The sequence below is a fragment of the Chiloscyllium plagiosum genome, chromosome 6, assembly GCF_004010195.1.
Source record: "Chiloscyllium plagiosum isolate BGI_BamShark_2017 chromosome 6, ASM401019v2, whole genome shotgun sequence".
Taxonomy (NCBI): Eukaryota; Metazoa; Chordata; class Chondrichthyes; order Orectolobiformes; family Hemiscylliidae; genus Chiloscyllium; species Chiloscyllium plagiosum.
Genome location: NC_057715.1, coordinates 119,276,843 through 119,298,481, shown reverse-complemented (window position 1 = coordinate 119,298,481; position 21,639 = coordinate 119,276,843). Strand labels below are relative to the sequence as shown.

Sequence of the window (21,639 nt, the reverse complement as noted above, 5' to 3'; positions counted from 1 at the left end):
TGAAAACAAACCCAGTCTATCCAACCTCTCTCAGAGCTAAAACCTCCTGCACGAGCTAACATTCGGATAAATCTTTTCTGTACCCTCTCTAAAACATCCACATGCCTCTGGTAGTGTGGTGACCAGAACTGTACGCAATATTCCAAGTGTGGCCTAAAGTTCTGTAAAGCTGCAGCAGAACTTGCCAATCTTGATACTCAATATCCCTTCCAACGAAGGCAAGCATGCCATTGGCCTTTCTTATTATCTTATGTACCTGCACTACCATCTTCAGTGATCTGTGGACCTGCACACCCATATCTCTCTGCACATCAATACGCCTAAGGGTTCCGCCATTCACTGCATAATTTCCACCTATACTTGACCTTCCAAATGGATCACCTCACATTTGTCCGGACTAAACTGTACCTACTTTTTTTTATCTGCCCATGCCTCCAAATGATCTACATCCTGTGTATCCTCTGACACTATCTACAACTTCACCAATCTTTGTATCATCTACAAACTTAATAATTAGACCAGCTATGGTTTTCCTCCAAATCATTTATGTACATCACGAACAGCAGAGATCCCAGAACTGATCCCTGTGGAACACCACGAGTCACAATCCTCTATTCTGAAAAGGATCCTTCCACCACTACCCTCTATCTCCGATGACTAAGCCAGTTTTGTATCTACCTTGCCAGCACCTTCTGGACCAGTCTGTCAAGAGGAACCTTGTCAAAGGCTTTACTGAAGTCCATGTGGACAACAACAAATGTTTCTTCCTCAAATCATCTTCTTCATCTCCTCAAAAAACTCAATCAACTTAGTGAGACATGACCTCCCCCACACAAAACCATGCTGTCTATTCCTAATCCTTTCTTCTAAATAGTTATCAATCTTGTCCCTAAGATTCTGTTCCAATAATTTCCCTAACACTGACAGGAGGCTCACAGGCCTGTAACTTCCTGGATTATCCCAGCTACCCTTCTTAAACAATGGGGCAACATTTTCTAGTCCTCTGGGACCTCACTAGTGGCCAGAGAGGATATAAAGATGTCAGTCAACGCTTCAGCAATTTGTTCTCTTGCCTCCCTCAATATTCTGGGACGAGGGAAGTTAAGAAACATATAAAGTTAAAAGAGAAAAAGTATAACATAGCAAAGATAAGTGGGAAAACTGAGGACTGGGAAGCTTTTAAAGAGCAACACAGGATTACTAAGAAGGAAATACGCAGAGGAAAAATGAGGTACGAAGGTAAACTGGCCAATAATATGAAGGAGGATAGTAAAAGCTTTTTTAGGTATGTGCAAGGCAAAAAAAATGGTTAGGACTAAAATTAGGCCCTTGAAGACAGAAACAGGGGAATATATTACGGGGAACAAAGAAATGGCAGAAGAATTAAATGGGTACTTCAGATCTGTGTTCACTGGGCAAGACACAAGCAATCTCTGAGGTAACAGTGGCTGAAGGACCTGAATTTAAGGGAATTTATATTTGCCAGGAATTGGTGTTGGAGAGACTGTTAGGTCTGAAGGTTGATAAGTCCCCGGGGCCTGATGGTCGACATCCCAGGGTACTGAAGGAGGTGGCTCGGGAAATTGTGGATGATTATTTTCCAGAGTTCGATAGATCCGGGGTCGGTTCCTGAGAATTGGAGGGTGGCTAATATTATACCACTTTTTAAGAAAGGTGGGAGAGAGAAAGCAGGAAATTATAGACCAGTTAGTCTGACCTCAGTGGTGGGAAAGATGCTGGAGTCTATTATAAAGGATTAAATTACGGCACATCTGGATAGTACTAACAGGATAGGACAGAGTCAGCATGGATTTATGAAGGGGAAATCATGCTTGACTAATCTTCTGGAATTTTTTGAGGATGTAACTCTGAAGATGGACGAAGGAGATCCAGTAGATGTAGTGTACCTGGACTTTATCAAAAGCTTTCTGAAAGTCCCACACAGGAGATTAGTGAGTAAAATTAGGGTGCATGGTATTGGGGGCAAAGTACGAGATTGGATTGAAAATTGGTTGGCTGATAGGAAACAAAGGGTAGTGATAAACGGCTCCATTTCGGAATGGCAGGCAGTGACCAGTGGGGTACCGCAGGGATCTGGGCTGGGACCGCAGCTTTTTACAATATATGTTAATGATATAGAAGATGGTATCAGCAATAACATTAGCAAATTTGCTGATGATACAAAGCTGGGTGGCAGGGTGAAATGTGATGAGGATGTTAGGAGATTACAGGGTGACCTGGACAAGTTAGATGAGTGGCAGGTGCAGTTTAATGTGGATAAATGTATGGTTATCCACTTTGGTGGCAAGAACAGGAAGGCAGATTACTACCTAAATGGAATCAATTTAGGGGTAAAGGGGCAGTACAGAAAGATCTGGGTGTTCTTGTACACCAGTCAATGAAGGCAAGCATGCAGGTACAGCAGGTCGTGAAGAAGGCTAATAGCATGCTGCCCTTCATTACAAGAGGAATTGAGTATAGAAGCAAAGAGGTGCTTCTGCAGCTGTACAGGGCCCTGGTGAGACCACACCTGGAGTACTGTGTGCAGTTCTGGTCTCCAAATTTGAGAAAAGACATTCTGGCTATTGAGGAAGTGCAGCGTAGATTCACGAGGTCAATTCCTGGAATGGCAGGATTACCTTACAATGAAAGACTGAAGCGACTGGGCTTGTATACCCTTCAGTTTCGAAGATTGAGAGGGGATCTGATTGAGACGTATAAGATTATGAAAGGATTGGACACTCTGGCAGCAGGAAACATGTTTCCACAGATTGGTGAGTGCTGAAGCAGAGGACACAGCTTAAAATTCTGGGTAGACTATTTAGGACAGAGATGAAGAGAAACTTCTTCACCCAGAGAGTGGAGACTGTGTGGAATGCTCTGCCCCAGAGGACAGTGGAGGCCCACTCTCTGGATTCATTTAAGGAGTTGGATAGAGCTCTCAAAGATAGTGGAATCAAGGATTATGGAGATAAGGCAGGAGGATCTCAACTACCTCTTCCGGCTCCACACGGATTCCCTTCTTTGTCCTCGAGTAGACCAATCCTTTGCCCGGCTACATTTTTGCATTGTATATAAAAAACCTTGGGATTCTGCTTAATCCTGTTTGCTAGTGACTCAACATGACTCTTTTTAGCCCTTCGAATTCCTTGTTTAGGATCTTTCCTACTTTCCTTATATACTTCATGGGCTTCATTAGTTCCTATCCTCGTAGACATTACATATCCTTCCTTTTTCATTTTGACCAAGACCATAATATCCCTGGTCATCCAAGGTTCACCTAACTTGCCATACCTAGCTTTCATTCTCGTAGGAACATGCTGCTCCTGAATTCTGATCAACTCCTGTCTGAAATACTCCCACATGTCAAATGTGGATTTACCCTCAAACAGCTGCCTCCAATCAACACTCTCCAGTTCCTGTTTAATATTGTTTTAATTTGCTTTCCTCCAATTTAACATCTGCATCCGAGGACTGCTGTTATGCCTATCCACAAGTATCTTCAAACTCATGGTAATATGGTCACTACTCCCGAAATGCTCCCCCACTGAAACTTAACTCACCTGGCCTGGCTCATCTCACAAAAGTAGGTCCAGGGGTATAACCCTTTTCCAGGTTGGACTAATGACATACTGTGTCAAGAAACCCTCCCAAATGGGGCTTAGAAATTCTACTCCATCCAAGCCTCTAACATGGAGTGCCAGGGGAAGTTAAAATCATAAAATTTAACAGGCTTTTGAGAAGATCAGGCAATATCCTGATCAATCTCCTTTTCGCCCTGTACAGTGCAATCACATCTTTGCTATTCTGCAGTGAGCAGGCCTGCATACAATACTCCAACAGTGGCTGAACTAACCTGATATATGACACCATCGTAACGTCCTTGTCATAGAAGTCTACAGTATGGAAACAGGCCATTCACCCAACTTGTCCATGCTGCCCACTCTTCAGTATTATTCTATTCCCATTTGCCTGCATTTGGTCCATCTCTCTCCATACCGCTCCCATCCATGTTCTTATCTAAATATTGCTTAAATAACAAAATTGTACCAGCCTCTACCAGTATCTCTGGCAGCCCATTCCAGACAATCACCAACCTGTGTGAAAAAAAAATGCCCCTCCTGATCTTCTTGTATCTTGTACCTTAAATCTATGCCCTCTAGTTAAACTTGAGGGGGCTGAGAAGATATTTACAGGTGTATGGCCAGATTGGAGAGCTTGAGTGACAGGAAGAGGCTGAATAGGTTGGGGCTTTTTTCCCTTGAGTGGAGGCTAAAGGGTAACCTCACAAAAGGTTTATAAAATCATGAGGGGCATGGATAGGGCAAACAGCCAAGGCCTTTTTCCCAGGCTAGGGAAAACTAGAGGGCACAGATTTAAGGTGAGGGGGAAAAGATTCAAAAGGGACGTGAGGGCAACTTTTTCACGCAGAGGGTGATGTGTGCATAGAATGAGCTGCCAGAGGAAGTAGTGGAGGCTGGTATAATTACAAAATTTAACAGGCACCAGGATGCGTTGAGAGGAATATGGGCCAAATGGTGGGCAACAGAACTATATCAGTTTAGAATATCTGGTCGGTGCAGATCAGTTGGACCGAAGATGTCCCCGAACTTCTTTATGACTCCACATTACAAATAAAATTGATAAAGGACCGCCAATGGAAGCAGTACACTCCTTTTCAGAACATTTTAAACGGAGGTTTAATAAAGAGGGAATGAACTGGCGTGGACTAAGGATTGACTAATAGACATAAAATAGTAAGAGTAAATGGGTCATTATTGCATTGGCAGACTGTAACTAGTGGGGTACAGCAAGGATCAGTACTCGTGTCCCAGCTATTCTCAGTATAAACCAATGATTTGGAGGCAGGGACCAAACGTAATATTTCCAAATTTACAGGTTAGTCAAAGCTAAATGGGAATGTGTGCAGTGAGGAGTGTGTACATGAGGCTTCAGGAAGTTTTGGACAGGTTTACTGCATGGGCAAAAACATGGCAGATGGAATATTAGATTACATTACATTACATTACAGTGTGGAAACAGGCCCTTCGGCCCAACAAGTCCACACCGACCCGCCAAAGCGCAACCCACCCATACCCCTACATTTACCCCTTTAATCTAACACTACGGGCAATTTAGCATGGCCAATTCACCTGATCCGCACATCTTTGGACTGTGGGAGGAAACCGGAGCACCCGGAGGAAACCCACGCAGACACGGGGAGAATGTGCAAACTCCACACAGTCAGCCGCCTGAGTCGGGAATTGAACCCGCTGTGAGGCAGCAGTGCTAACCACTGTGCCACCGTGCCGCCCAATATAATGTGACAAAATGTGAAGTGATCCACTTTGATGGGGAAACAAATGGGCAGAGAACTTATTAAATGGCAAGTTAGAAAATGTAGATGTACAAAAGGATCTAGGGCTCCTTGTACACAAGTTACTGAAAGTTGTAGTAAATTAAGAGCAATGTTAGCCTTTATTGCACAGTGATGAGAATGAGTGTAGTGGAGTCTTTCTTCAATTGTATAGCAGCTTGGTTAGACTGATTTAGAGCACCTGTAATCTTGGTCTCAATATCTTAACAAAAGATTATTGTCATAGAGGAAATAAAAGAAAGGTTCACAAAACTTGTTCCCAATTTGGCAGAACTCTTCTATGAAGAGAGTGTGCACACATTGGGCCTGTAACTCTACAGTTTCCAAGAATGAGGAATAATCTCATGGAAATCTATAAAATACTTAAAGGGATAGACAGTGTAGATGTGGATAAGAGGGTTCCCCTGGATGCACAGTCTAGGACCAGGTGTATAATGTGTAAATAAGGTATAATGCCATTTCGTTCCAAGATGAGGAGAATTTTTTTTTAAAACTCTGAGGATTATGAACGTTTGGAATTCTCTAACATACAGGGTTTTTGAATATTCTCAGTCTTTGAGAATATTCAAAGGTGGATAATGATAGATTTCTTTTTACCAATGGCATATAGGATTATGGGGTGCAAAAAAAGGTACAGGAGTGTTCAGTCAGTCATCATTGTATTCAGTGATGCAACAGGCTAGAATGGGCTGACCTTATAACCTACCTATTTGCAACAAATGACAACTCTTAAGTACAGAAACCTGGTCTACTTTTCACAGAATTATAGAACCCTACATAATAGAAGCAGGCCATTTGGCCCAGTAAGTCCGCACTGAATCTCCGAATAGCATCCTATCCTATCCCCATAACCCTGCATTTCCCATGACCAATTCCATGCATATCCCTGGACACCATGGGCAATTTAGCATGGCCAATCCACCTAACGTGCACATCTTTGCACAGTAGTCAGAAACTGGAGGACTCAGAGGAAATCTATGTAGACACAAGGAGAATGTGCAAACTCCACATAGACACTTGCTTGAGGCTGGAATTGAACCCAGATCCCTGATACTGAGGAAATAGTACTAACCACTGAATCCATAAGACATTAAACTGAGGGGTTTTGCATACTTAGACAAAATCTTCAAGGCGCGCGCGACTATCCCCGGGAATGGTGGAACTGGATTTCCAGCATGTTGCTCTGGTGAACCAACCTATTCTTCCAGCATTATTAAAGTTAGTCATAGAAAACATCAAAGCATATGATAGCAAGTTTAAACAGACATGCGGCCTAGTCATCGGGTTTGAGCCAAGGCATGACTTGATCATCCCGGCAGCTGCCTACTCTGTCAATACCTGGAATACTCTGACCCTTTGCACAGCTTCTTTCCTGGTGACAGTGCTCGCACATCAAGGCCATTCTCTGACTTTCGCTTCATCTGTGAAAAGAGAATGAGAATTTGAGAAAACAAATTTAGGTCTGCTGAGTACACCAGTTAACACAGGAAAAACAACAGGAAATGGGATATTAATAGGACTCTTGGTTTGTCATAAACTATCCTACAAAGGGCAAATCAAATAAACAGAAACAGGACTCAGAGTTAATTGTTCCTGACAACTACAAATAACTCCTAATAGCCATTCATCCAGACTGTTAATTGTTTTAAACAATAATCACTCAGTAATCTTTTCTGTAAAACAAGACAGATAGGAAATGTTGACCAGGGAAGCACTTCTTGTATGAGATCTATTACAAAGCAGACCTGTAGATACTCCATCCTTTGCAGCAATTTCATGCAAGTCTTTTATAATCAACCTGAAAATGTGTTGCTGGAAAAGCCCTGAGGAAGGGCTTATACCTGAAACGTCGATTCTCCTGCTCCTTGGATGCTGCCTGACCTGCTGCGCTTTTCCAGCAACACATTTTCAGCTCTGATCTCCAGCATCTGCAGCCCTCACTTTCTCCTTTTATAATCAACCTCCAAGAGAAACAAAAAGCAGCTGATTTAGTGGGGTTATATGTAGTCTCAACCTGTAAAGTGACTTATTTAAATACTAGTAGCCCATTTAACAAGCTCTTGTAAACAATGTGGTGAGCCTTTCAGCAGAAAGCACTACAACGGAACATAGGCTGTATTTACAAACCGGAATGTCAGAACCGATCAGTCTACTCAGCTTCTCATATGCTACAGCTCTTAGTGACCCCATGTCTGAAACATGAACCTCTCTTAGCAAATTTTCAGTTTTGTTGCAAAATGATAAATCCTTATGTATTCTAGGGATAAAGGTCCTGTTCAACTCCATTCCTCAGAAAATGCTATACTTTTAATGCATTTTGTCTTTATATAGTTCCGTAAATGAAATGCTTTGACATACAATCATTCTGAAATTTAGTCTGCGTTATATTGGCTGTAATTTTGCACATATTAGGATCCCAAAAACAGCTAACATAGGGGCAATCTATTAAATCTGGTTTTGGTTAAAAGAAATATGTCTGAAATACTCTGGACAACCACAGCAGAGGAGTTTGATTGTCCATCAAGTCTGTTCCAGGTTGGAGAGATGTGTAATGACAGCATTCCTGTTCCCAGCACTAGCCTCGCAGTCCTGCAACCCATTCTCCTCACTCCCTTTTCAAGGATTTGTCTGATTCTATTTGAAAGCTACAGTATGATTGAATTTGCCTTCACAATCCTTTCAGGCAGTGGATTCTAGATTATAAAATCTCATGCAAAGAAAATTCTTATCCCTTCTGCAATTTTATTGCCAATTGTTCATCATGCACTCTGTGCCAGAACAGTCGAACCTTTGACCACTTCATGACTTATTTTGACTGCCAACCCTCCATTTCCAATCCACCCATTCAGATCCATTTTCCACTGTCATTTGCACACCCTCTCAAAATAGCTCAATAAAACCAAGAGTTGCAAATGTTAGAGATCTGCAACAAAAAAACGAAATTGCTGGAGAAACTCAAAAGATCTGGCAGCATCTGTGGGAACAAAAACACAGTTAGCGTTTCAAGCCCAGTGAAACATTAACTTTGCTTTTCTTCCACAGGTGCTGCCACACTTAGAACATAGAATGTTACAGAGCAGAGTTTCTCCATCAATTTCTGTTTTCATTCTCTCAAAGTAGTTAATGGGCTGAACAAAAATCAGAAATTTAAGCAAAATACTACAGACGCTGGAAACCTGAAATTAAGTGCTTGAAGAAGTTTGGGAGAAGATTTGTAGCTCGGGTGCTCGTTGTTGTTGTGGTTCTGTTCGCCGAGCTGGAAATTTGTGTTGCAGATGACACCTTTGTAATCATCAAAAAACACAGAAATAGAGAACACACACCAGATCATCAACGCCACACTCACAGGAATCTGATTCACTAGAGAGGAAGAAAAGGACAACCAACTCCCATTCCTAGACGTGATGGTACAGAGAACACCGAACGGAGAATTCACCACAAAGGTATACAGGAAAGCCACACACACAGACCAAGTCCTGAACTACGAAAGCAACCACCCCAACATGGAGTTCAACCCTGCCAAATGTGAGGTTGTCCATTTCGGAAAGACAAATAAGAATGCGGAATACAGGGTTAACGGTAGTGTTCTTAGTGAAGTGGAGGAACAGAGGGATCTTGGGGTCTATGTTCATAGGTCTTTGAAAGTTGCCACTCAGGTGGATAGAGCTTGTAAGAAGGCCTATGGTGTATTAGCGTTCATTAGCAGAGGGATTGAATTCAAGAGTCGTGAGGTGATGTTGCAGCTGCACAGGACTTTGGTAAGGCCACATTTGGAGTACTGTGTGCAGTTCTGGTCGCCTCACTTTAGGAAAGATGTGGAAGCCTTGGAGAGGGTACAGAGGAGATTTACCAGGATGTTGCCTGGAATGGAGAATAGGTCGTACGAGGATAGGTTGAGAGTGCTAGGCCTTTTCTCATTGGAACGGCGAAGGATGAGGGGTGACTTGATAGAGGTTTATAAGATGATCAGAGGAATAGATAGAGTAGACAGTCAGAAAATTTTTCCCGGGTACAACAGAGTGTTACAAGGGAACATAAATTTAAGGTGAAGGGTGGAACGTATAGGGGGGATGTCAGGGGTAGGTTCTTTACCCAGAGAGTGGTGAGGGCATGGAATGCGCTGCCTGTGGGAGTGGCAGAGTCAGAATCATTGATGACCTTTAAGTGGCAATTGGATAGGTACATGGATGGGTACTTAATCTAGGTTAGAAGTTCGGCACAACATCGTGGGCCGAAGGGCCTGTTCAGTGCTGAATTGTTCTATGTTCTACAGAAAGGTTGCCAGGATTCGGGGAGGGAAACCCTTTGTGAAACTTCCTGAAATTGCCAAAATATGTGGAAATTCAGCCAAGGTATTCCACAAGTTTGACACCTCGGGAGCGATGAGTTAGACTGGTAGTCAATCTGATGAACATCGAGTTTAACACTGGATGATGTGAAGAAAATCTATTGCCTTTCACAATCTTGAGATATCACCAGAATGCACTGGAGTTACCAAAGTACTTTTTAATCAAAGAAAATACACCATTCAGGTCTCCTTCAAGTCTACTCTGCATGGCACTCATCCACAGATTCAATCAATAAGCACATCGACCTGGACCCAATATACCGGCCACTGCAACGGACAGCTGGAACTGACAACCGGAAGCGACAGGGACAGGCCACTATAAATGCCGGAGGAAACATCACAGAAGCGCTTCACAGGAGGCTCCCAAGCACTGAGGATGTCACCTAGACAGGGGACGAAACGTCATGCAACACAAATTCCTAGCTCGGCGAACAAAACCACAACAACAGTGCTTGAAAAACTCAGGTCATTTGGCAACAACTGTGTAGAGGGAAAGAGTTTCAAGTTGAACATGATTTTTTGTAACTGAAATGGGTTTGGAAAATGGCTTTTCAAAATATTTCTGATAGCAGCAGAGGAAGAGCAAAGGGAATAAATGATGTACAAAGAGAGGAGAAAGAATAGGAGAAGAATGCAGGAAAAAAAAATGGAGGACAGATAACATACGGTCAAGTTCTGAAATTGTGGAATTCAATGTTGAGTCTGTGCAGCTGTAAAATGCCCAAGTGGAAAATGAGGTGTTGGTCCTTGAATTTGCATCATGGTCGTTCGAACGTTGCAGCAGGGCCAGGTCAGAAATATTAGCGTGAGAGCAATATGGTTTATTGAAACAGCCAAGAACTGGAAAGGTCAGGGTCACTTCAGTGCACAAAGTGGTGGTGTTCAGAAAAACAGGTGCCCCCTTTTTTGGTCTTGCCAACGTAAAAGGATGGTGACTGGCAAATGAAGTAGACAAGATTGAAAGAAGTGAATTGCTGCTTTACCTGGAAGGTGTTTGGGGCCTTGAATAGTTGGCGAATGGATAAATGTCATAACTGCTCTAATTTGAAGGCATGAACGAAAGCAGGTTGTCCCAGAGAGAATAGTTCCTGTGAATGCTACCAGTGGAGAGGAGTGGGAATGTGAGAGTGGTGGTGGCATCCTGCTCAAGGTGGTAGAGATGATGGAGGATGATTGCTTGAATACGGAGACAGTGGGTTGGAAAGTGAGGACAGGGGAACTCTATCGTTGTTTGGAAAGGAAGAGAAGAGATGAAGAAAGAAGTGCAGGAGATAGGTCAGTCATGATTGAGGGCTCAGTCAACCATGCAACAGGCTTGCGAGTAAGCTATCGGTCTAAAGGACAAAGGCGTTACAGGAACACAGAAATTATCTGAGTGACAGGAAACAGTAATGGTCAATAGATATTTTTTGGGCTTGGACAAGGCTCAAAGTGGAGTTCCCTGGGAATTGGTTGAAACTTCTGCTTATGTTGATGCAGATTCATGATCTGGACCTTGATGTGCAAGGGGCAATTTCATAGTTTGCAGATGACACACAAGTTGGGAGACTTGCAAACTGTCAGGCCAGAATAGTCTGGAACTCAAAAAGGACATTAAGTTGGTGAAGTGGGCAAACAGGTGATGGATGAAGTTCAATGCATAAAAAAAGTGAGGTGCTACAATGTGGTTGGCAGAACATTGAAAGACAATATAGGGGGTACAATACTGAAGGGAGTGCCAGATCAGAGTGTATAAGTGCACAGATTACTAAAGGTGGCAGGACTGGTGGAGAGACTGTGCTCGTAAAATAAAAGAATGAGAGGGCATAGATTTAAAGTGATGTGCAAAAGGAACAAACATGATACAACAAAAAACAAAAAAAACACTCACACAGGGGGGAAGTTAGGGTCTGGAATGCCCTGCTTGGAAATGTGATGAAGCCAATCTAGGCATTCAAGAAGGCATTGGACTGCATGTGGTGGTACGAGTTGGGGGTAGAAAATCCTCTGTTGAGGAAAATTGAGGTCATGTAAGAGGCAGCCTAGTGGAAGATGGCATCATTGGAACAGATGCAATGGAGACAGCGAAACTGATAGAATGGAATCCCTGCAGGAACCAGGGAGTGAGGCGGTGTAGTCAAAGTAACTGTGGGAGTCCGTGGGCTTATAATGGGTAGAGGTGGACATCAGAGCCTTAGAAATTCAAAGTGATATCAAGGAAGAGGTGGACTCGGTCAAGCTGAGAGAAGGACAGAAATTGGAAAAAATTATCAGTTTTGTTTCTAACTCCAGACAAGAGCAGGAAGCAACAAAGACATCTTTGATATATTGGGGAAAGAGCTGTGGATGGGCTGACAAGTTCCCAGCACCTGACATCCTGCATCCTTAGTTCCTCAGGGGAAGTGGCTACAGGAACAGTGGTTGCAATCTTCCAAAAGCACTAAATGTAAATGCAAGTTCTTTTTTGATCCTAATTCTATGCAGCGGAGTCAATTATCAACATGATCCTTTGAGCTTTGAGTTATCTATAAAACAGGGAAACAACTTCTCAGAAAATTTAGTTTGTGAAATTAATTAATTGTAGATCGGTGACAAATTGTGTGGCAGGATAGAAATAGAACGTGGAACATAGAACATTACAGCGTAGTACAGATCCTTCAGCCCTTGATGCTGCACTGACATGTGAAACCAATCTTAAGCACATCTAACCTACACTATTTCATTTTCATCCATATGTCTATCCAATGATCATTTAAATGCCCTTAAAGTTGGCAAGTATACTACTTGCTGAGTAAAGAAACCACCTCTGACATCTGTCCTATATCTATCACCCCTCAATTTAAAGCTATGTCCCTTCATGCTAGCCATCACCATCCGAGGAAAAAAGGTTCTCACTGTCCACCCTATGTCTTAATTAAGTCACCTCTCAACCTTCTTTTCTCTAACGAAAAATACCTCAAGTCCCTCAGCCTTTCCTTGTAAGGCCTTCCCTCCATAGCAGGCAACATCTTGGTAAATCTCCTCTGAACCATTTCCAAAGCTTCCACATCCTGCAGTGACCAGAACTGTACACAATACCCCAAACGTGACTGCACCAGAGTTTTGGACAGCTGCAACATGACCGTGTCTCTCCGAAACTCAATCCCTCTACCAATAAGAGCTAACACACTGTATGCCTTCTTAACAACCTTATAAACTTGGGAGGCAACTTTCAGGGATCTATGCACATGGACGCAGATCTCTGCTCACCTACATGACCAAGAGCAAATGTCACTGGGCTAGCAATTTCACAGGCCCAGACTACTTCTCTTAAGAATACAAGTTAGAATCCCACAGTTAATAAATCTGGTCTCATTTATGGTGATTAGGAAACACAAATGATTCTGATAAAAATACATCAGATTCACTCATGACCTTTAGGAAAGAAATTCTGCCATTCGTAAAGGGACTATAGGATGCAGTGAGAAAGCATGAACATAGCACTGAATAGGTTGATCAGCCATGATCTTATCAAATTGCTGAGCAGGTCCAAAGGGCTGAATGGTTTACTATTGTTCCTATTTCCTGCTATTCAGAGTGGGAGCAACGCACAGATTCCCACTTTGAATCACATTTCTTGGAGAGGCAAGTTCTCAATTAAGACAACTGCATGGTGCTGTGTTTGAATTGTGATGACTGCCTCTGAAGCAGCAACCAGAAACAAACGTTTCTCATACACAAGTTGAAACAAAACTTCCTCTCAATTAGAGGAAATCCAAGGCTCAGTTCTATGAATCCGCATATTCAGCTCAACCTTCCCAGCTGTTTTGAAGCAATGTGTTCTCAGTTAAGTGATAGCACTCTACTGGCCCACATCATCCTACAATAGAACAATACTGGAGATCAGAGTCGAGATTAGAGTGGTGCTGGAAAAGCAGAGCAAGTCAGGCAGCATCCGAGGAGCAAGAAAATTGACATTTCGGGCAATTCCTGATGAAGGGCTTTTGCCCGAAATGTTAATTTTCCTGCTCCTCACATGCTGCCTGACCTGCTGTGCTTTTCCAGCACCACTCTAATCTAATTATTGTTCTCTCAGCTTTCACTCACGAAATATACCACAGACATTGACCTCAAATATAGCATGTTGCATTAGAAAGTGTCATTTTACATAGTTTCTTAATTAACCGATACATCATGAAGTCAAACTGAGTTTATCTCCCAGTCAGGCACAACTGACAGGAATATAAATATTACCAGCCAAGCAGTACTGTTAATCTTTGTCGTAAGCAATAGACTGAACCAAGAATTATGGATAAGGAAACAACCCAAAATGTTAACTCTACTTCTGCTTTTGTTCAAGATCTAAGCATTTTCCTTTAGTTTTTTTGATTTTTCAAGAGACGTGAGCATCACTGTGGGCGGCACGGTGGCACAGTGGTTAGCACTGTTGCCTATAGCGCCAGAGACACTGGTTCAATTCCCGCCTCTGGCGACTGACTGTGTGGAGTTTGCACGTTCTCCCCGTGTCTGCATGGGTTTCCTCCGGGTGCTCCGGTTTCCTCCCACAGTCCAAAGATGTGCAGGTCAGGTGAATTGGCCATGCTAAATTGCCTGTAGTGTTCGGTATAGGGGTAAATGTAGGGGTATGGGTGGGTTGTGCTTTGGCGGGTCGGTGTGGACTTGTTGGGCCGAAGGGCCTGTTTCCACACTGTAATGTAATCTAATCTTAAAAAAAACCCAACATTTGTTGCTAATGACTAACTGGCCTTAAAAGGTTGAGATGAGCTATCTTTATAAAACACTAAGCAAAGATTATGGATGTTGGAAATTTGAAACAAAAACAGAAACCACAGCTGTCTATCAGATATATGTGAACCCACAGTGCTTTAGGAAGGGAATGCCAGGTCTTTTACACAGTGACAGTGAGAAAACAGCAATATAATTATAAGTTAGGATGGTATTTGGCTAGGAGGAAAAATTCAACATTGCCAGATTTGAAAACCTCATGACCTACATCCTGTGGATGAACATTGAACAGAAACTGACTGAGTTCAAAGCAGTTCAGACACTGCAGATTCAATGGTAACTAACTCAGTGCCAACTCCTCTAACCTTGCTCACCTTCCATAAATCAAGTGAGGTGGAAACATCCACACTTACCTGGATAAGTATGGTAAGGCAAACCACACAAGAATTATACAGTTAGCAGTAGGGCCTTGTTAACCATTTCAATAGTTAGTTAAGCTAATTCACGTCATTTATTTTTGTCTGCATTTTAGTGTAAAAATAAAGTGTTTTATTTAATGTCGATTAATTTGACCAATCAAATTGCACCTGGATTGCAACACCTTACACTTACCTTTAAAATAAGAAAACAACTGCCCTCTTAATATATTTTGAGGGGGTTTAGTCTGGTCCATAGTAATGGACAATAGAAAGCTACATCAGTTTATCAAATGGACTGAGAGAAATAAATTCTAGACTTGTACCTGTTCGAAGTGGGAATGTTTGGAGCAAGGCTCAGAGATGTAAGGAAATGCTTGACAGTAAAGTAGGAGTTCAGGGTCAGCCAGCAGAACTAGAGGGCTGGTGACAACTCTGCATCAAAGAATGCATAGCTTTGTCACCAATCAACTTTAAGCAATTCTGCCCTCAATACCTAACTGCAGCAACTCCTTCGACATCAGCCTGGCAATCACTTTCAATCCTCTCCTGAATTACACTGCATTTGATGGGGAGTGTTGAGATTGATTTAGTTGGTATATAACCCATCTGGATTTCACATAAGATGGACACTGGATGCAGAAATGGTTGGGGCTTACTTGTTCCGCATCAACGATTTTCACTCAGGCAATCATAAAATTTATTATTTTTAAAAATCTTATTTATTAAGTCAGTCAGAGAATACAACGTTGGAGAGAAAAGCACTGCATGACTCATTGCTGTGTGTAATCAGCCAGGTCATAGAGACATGCATAACCCATTAGCTTTGTGCCCGAAACGTCGATTCTCCTGTTCCTTGGATGCTGCCTGACCTGCTGCGCTTTTCCAACAACACATTTTCAGCTACCCATCACTTAATGCAACTTTAACACCATGAAACCCAACATACTGCATTACGTATATTGAGTGAAACAGATTATAAATGAAATCTCATTACTACTATTAATTTAGAGCAAAAAATGACAAAAACAGAGGAACCTCAAGTATCCAAAGGACACAGTAGGGCAGTATTTCAGTTGGGTAAATCGAATGCCAGGAAACAGTTTAGCCAATCATCAGGACCTTGCGGGATAATCAGATATTCGGATAACCGAATGCTGGTTAATCGCGATTCCTCTGTATTGTGCATGTTGAGTACCTCAATTTTTAAAATATTTCTTGTTAATATTTTTCTTCACAGAAGCCATGAAGACGATGAATACTCAGTATAACGCTGCATCTGGATACAAATTCACATAAATAATGCTTATTTTATAGTGTTATAATTATTTGGCAGGATATCCCAAGTTAGTTGAACCCTGCATTTGTTTTTTTTTAACATGGTAAATAAAGTATTAAAGTAGGACAGTCTTACTACAAATGTACAGGGCTTTAGACTGCACTTGGGAGGACTGCATGTGGTTCTGGTCTCTTTACACAAGAGAAATAAGTGCATTCAAAGCAGTTCAAAGAATCCAAATGCAAGAAGCAGTAGGCTATTTGGACCCTCAAGCCTGCTCTGCCATTCAACAAAATTGCAGTCGGTCTGCCCCAACCTCAACCCTTCTTTTGTGCCAGGTCAACATAGTTGGAAACTTCCTGATATTTCTAAACATAAAAACACAAAAGAGGGGTATGCCATTCAGCCCCTCAAGCCTACTCTGCCATTTGGTATGACCATGGCTGATCACCCAACTCAATATCCTGTTCCTGTTTTCTCCCTCATGTCCTTGGATCCATTCAGGCACATGAATCATATGTAACTCCTTCCTAAAAATCATTCAATTGTTTTGGCTTCAATTGTTTTCTGTGACAGAAATTTCCAAAGGCTTTCTACTCCCTTGGAAATTTCTCATCTCAGTCTGAAATGGCCTACCTCATAGAATGAGACTTCTGGTTCATGATAGGGGAATTACAGGAAGAATGTTCGCAGTCTCATCCTGTTATAATTTTGTATGTTTGTACGAGATTTCCTGATTTTTCTATTTTCACTTTATTTTTTCTTCTTTAATCAATCCCTTGGTTCTCCTTTGCCGACTTCTGAACTGTTCCCAATCTTCAGGTCCATTGTTTTATCTTGCCAATTTCTATGCTTCTTCCCTTGCAAGCCATGGCTTGCCACAGCTCCTTGTGCTCTTGCATCAGATGATAATTTTCATAGTTCACCCATTCACTCTTTGAATGTTTGCCATTGCCTATTTATGGTCCTTCCTTTCAGTAACAATTCCCAAACCTTCATAGACAACTTATGCCTCATACCACCATAGGTTCCCTTAATAGCATACAAGACCCTCATCTCAGAAGCAACTGCCTCACTTTCCACCTTGATGGAAAATTCTTTCCCATTATGATCACACATCCCCGAAGGGGTCGCTCACAACTATATTACCAATTATTCGATTCTCATTGCATAATCTAAAGTAATCTGTTCTCCAGTTGGTTCCTCCAAGTATTGATCCAGAAAACCATCCCTTCGCTGTGGTGCCAATCAAGCAGGTGACTTTGTCCTGGATAGTGTCAAGCTTCTCGGGTGTTGTTGGAACTGCACTCATCCAGGCAAGTGGGGAGTATTTTATCACATTCATGACATTTGTCTTGTAGATTGTGGACAGGCTTTAGAGAGTCAGGAGATGAGTTATTCACTGCAGCATTCCTAGCCTCTGACTTGCTTTTGCAGCCACTGTATGATAATTGGTAGTCCAGTTCAGTTCAGTTTCTGGTCGATAGTAATCTTCCCCCCCCACCAAGGATGTTGATACTCAGACTGAGAGTTTGTGATGCCAATGAATGTCAAGGGGTGATAATTAGATTCTCAAGTGTTGGACATGATCATTGCCTGGTAATTGTCACTCGCCACTTATCAGCCCAAGTTGATAAAATATGGTGAAAGAAAAGTCACAGCAGATCAGGTAGCATCCGAGGAGCAAGAGTCAACGTATCCGGCATGACCCATCACCAGTCCTGATGTGCTTCTTCCTTCACCACACTATATCAAATCTGACTCTCCAGTATCTTCAGCCCTCACTATCTCATACTTGTCAGTCCAAGCCTGATTATTGTCCAGGTCTTGTTGCGTTTCAACATGGACTGCTTCAGAGAATGGTGCTGAATATTATCCAAGCGAAGAACCCCACTTCTAACCTTGTGATCAAAGAAAGGTCATTGATAGAACATAGAACAATACAGCACAGAACACGTCCTTCGGCCCACGATGTTGTGCCGAACATTTGTCCTAGCTAAGTACCTATCCATGTACCTATCTAATTACCGCTTAAAGGTCACCAATGATTCTGACTCTGCCACTCCCACAGGCAGCGCATTCCATGCCCCCACCACTCTATGGGTAAAGAACCTACCCCTGACATCTCCCCTATACCTTCCACCCTTCACCTTAACTTTATGTCCCCTTGTAACACTCTGTTGCACCCGGGGAAAAAGTCTCAGACTGTCTACTCTATCTATTCCCCTAATCATCTTATAAACCTCTATCAAGTCACCCCTCATCCTTCGCCGTTTCAATGAGAAAAGGCCTAACTCTCTCAACCTATCCTCGTACGACCTATTCTCCATTCCAGGCAACATCCTGGTAAATCTCCTCTGTACCCTCTCCCAAGCTTCCACATCTTTCCTAAAATGAGGCGACCAGAACTGCACACCTAAGAACTCTACCGTTAACCCTGTATTCCGCATTCTTATTTGTCCTTCCAAAATGGACAACCTCACACTTGACAGGGTTGAACTCCATCTGCCACTCCTCAGCCCAGCTCTGCATCATATCGAAGTCCCTTTGCAGCCAACAGCCCTCCTCACTATCCACAACTCCACCAATCTTGGTGATGAAGCAGCTGCAAATGGTTGAACCAAGAACATTAACCTGAGGAACTCAGGCTCCAGTGCTGCACTGTGTCTCTACCTCTGAGCTAGAAAACTCAAGTTGAACATCCACAAAACAGTGCAATAACATCTTTGAACAAGGTGATTAGCAAATATATACGTGCAAGATCCTTTACAAGGTCTAAACAACTTGCCCCTAATCTGCCCTTTCTTCATACAGTCTACAAAGTAATTTCTTCACGTAATTCATCTGAATCACTTTCAAAAGTTGTGTTAGAATATATCTCCAGCATCTTCACTAGTTGCCCAATATGCCATTCAGATCATACCAGTGTACAGTCCTGCTCACTCCAATTGGGGCTGACCCCTCTACTGCACACTTTGGAGAAACGCCCAGCATATTTTCAGGGACAATGTTTGCCAACTACTCAGTACAAATAATCTCTGATTAAGCATCACAACAATATATGTCTTTCTTTTACTTCAGTGCTATCTGAAAGTTCCAGTTTCAGGGGGTACATACAAGCCCAAATCTAAAATGAGAAAATTCTATTCTAAATAAATATACAGCTGAGCAACTAACAATGTAAGTGGATGGAGGTTGGGTGGGATGGTGGTGTTGGGGAGAGGGGTGGGTCCCACAGAGAGGGAGGGTGAGCAAGACAAGGACCAATCACTTAAGTCTTCATCAACTTTTCACAATAATGCTGGCCTGAAGAGAATGGTCAAAAGTTTCATCAAAATCAGAAAGATGGAATAAATGAGTTAAGTGCTCACATTAAGTATCCCTGCTTTTATTTTAGATTTCCAGTATTTATACTACTTTTCATCACATTTAATTATGAATTTCAGCCATGCAACCAGTTTTATTTGGGTGGGAAGTTGGGATGGGGGTAGAGAGGGAAGAATCATACACAAGGACACTGCAACTATCACAAAATGTTTACTGCTGCAGTTGTTTCCAGATGACCCTGAGCAAGAGGTTATATGCGTCATAAATTCCAAAAGCTAAGCTGCATTTTGACATGCTCCAGATCCTTAATAGAAAATAAAGAACAGTTTTAAATCCTCGCTATCTACTTTAGCAAGCATTTCAATCTAATTTATGGCTCTTAGCAGAGGTTATGGGTTGTGTCTCTGCTTTATGGATGCATTCATTGAACCAAAGAATGATTACAATCCAAGAAGTGGCTATTCGGGCCATCACATTGAAGAAGTTTCTCTGCAACAACAGTTCAGCCAACTCAGCAAAATTTCTCTTTGAATCCCCTTGGAAAAGCACAATACAACCCAAAACATGCACTGTGCGCCAAGATTCACCTTTGACTCTTTTGCCGTTCGCCTTAAACTCTGTGCCCTCTGGTTCACGGACTTTCAATGGGAATGGTTCATCCTTTTTTCATCGTGGTCCACAATGGTACCAACAACGTGGGTAGAAAGAGGGATAGGGATATAAGGCAGGATTTCAGGGAGCTAGGATGGAAACTGAGAGTGAGAACAAACAATTATCATCTCTGGTTTGTTACCCATGCCACGTGATAGCGAGGCAAGGAATATTGAGAGATATCAGCTGAACAGATGGGTTTCAGGTATATGGATAATTGAGGCTCATTCTAGGGAAGGTGGGACCTCTACAAACAGGATGGCTTTCACTTCAATCAGAGGAGTACTAATATCCTGGATGGGGATCTGTAGTGTAGTTCCAGTACACAGGAGGATGAGAGTAGGGAGGACATGGAAAGGATTTCACGGTCACACAAATGTGCTGGCAGACAACAGGTAAGTTTGAAGTGTGTCTACTTCAACGCCAGGAGTATCCAGAATACAGTAGTTGAGCTTGCAGCATTGATGGGTGCCTGGGACTTCGACCTTATGGCCATTTCGGAGACAGACGTGGATAGAGCAGGGTCAGGAATGGATGTTGCAGGTTCCAGGGTTTAGATCTTTCATTAAAATCAGGGAAGGTGGTAAAAGGACAGTACAATGGTGGCTGAAAGAACTTTTGATGAGGACTCGTCTACTGAGGTGGTACGGGCTGAGATTGGAAACAGGAGAGGACAGGTCACACTGCTGGGAGTTTTTATAGGCCTCCGCAAAGTTCCAGGGAGGTGGAGGCAAGGATCGGCAAAACAATTCTGGGTAGGAATGAAAGGTAACAGAGTGATCATTATGGGGGACTTCAACTTCCCCAACATTAACTGGAAATGCTATAACTCTAGTAAGTCAGATGGATCAGTTTTTGTCCAATGTGTGCAAAAGGGTTTCCTGACACAGTTTGTTGATGAGCCGACAAGCGGGAAGGCCACACTGGACCTGATAATGAACCAGGCCAGGTGTTTGATTTAGTGGTAGGTAAGCACTTTGGAGAAAGTGACCATAATTCGGTTATGTTTAATTTAGCGACGGAAAGGATAGGCACATGTCACAGGACAAGAGTTATCGATGGGGCAAGGGCAATTATAATGCGATCAGGCAAGACTTAGGAGGCAATAGAATGGGGTAGCAAAATGCAGGGAATGGGGACTATTGAAATGTGGAGCTGGTTTAAGGAACAGATATTGTGTGCCCTTGTAGGTATGTCCCTGTCAGGCAGGAAGGAAGTGATAAGGTAAGGGAACTGCGGTTTACCAAAAAAATTGTATCTCTTGAGCGAAGGGGGAGGCTTATACGATGTTGAGACAAGATGGTTCAGATGACATGATGTAGAGTTACAGGTTACCTAGGAAGGATTTAAAGAGTTAAGAGCAAGGAGAAGACATGAACAGTCTTTAGCAGGTAGAATAAATGAGAACCCTAAAGCTTTCTATGGGTATGTGCCGAATAAAAGAATGACTAGGATAGGAATAGGGCTAGTCAAAGATAGAAGTGGGAAATTATGTGTGGACCCTATGGAGATCGGAGAGGTGCGAAACAAATATTTC

General features: G+C 42.5%; 1 protein-coding gene across 3 annotated transcripts in view; it reads right to left on the bottom strand.

The window, feature by feature from the left end:
* LOC122550994 (F-box/WD repeat-containing protein 7-like) overlaps positions 1-21,639 on the bottom strand; it is a 218,942-nt gene that overhangs the window by 89,031 nt on the left and 108,272 nt on the right. For all 3 annotated transcript variants that reach the window (XM_043692588.1, XM_043692589.1, XM_043692590.1), the window contains one exon: positions 6,716-6,798. In XM_043692588.1, the coding sequence (XP_043548523.1) occupies positions 6,716-6,798 (83 nt within the window). The remainder of the gene's footprint in view (positions 1-6,715; positions 6,799-21,639) is intronic.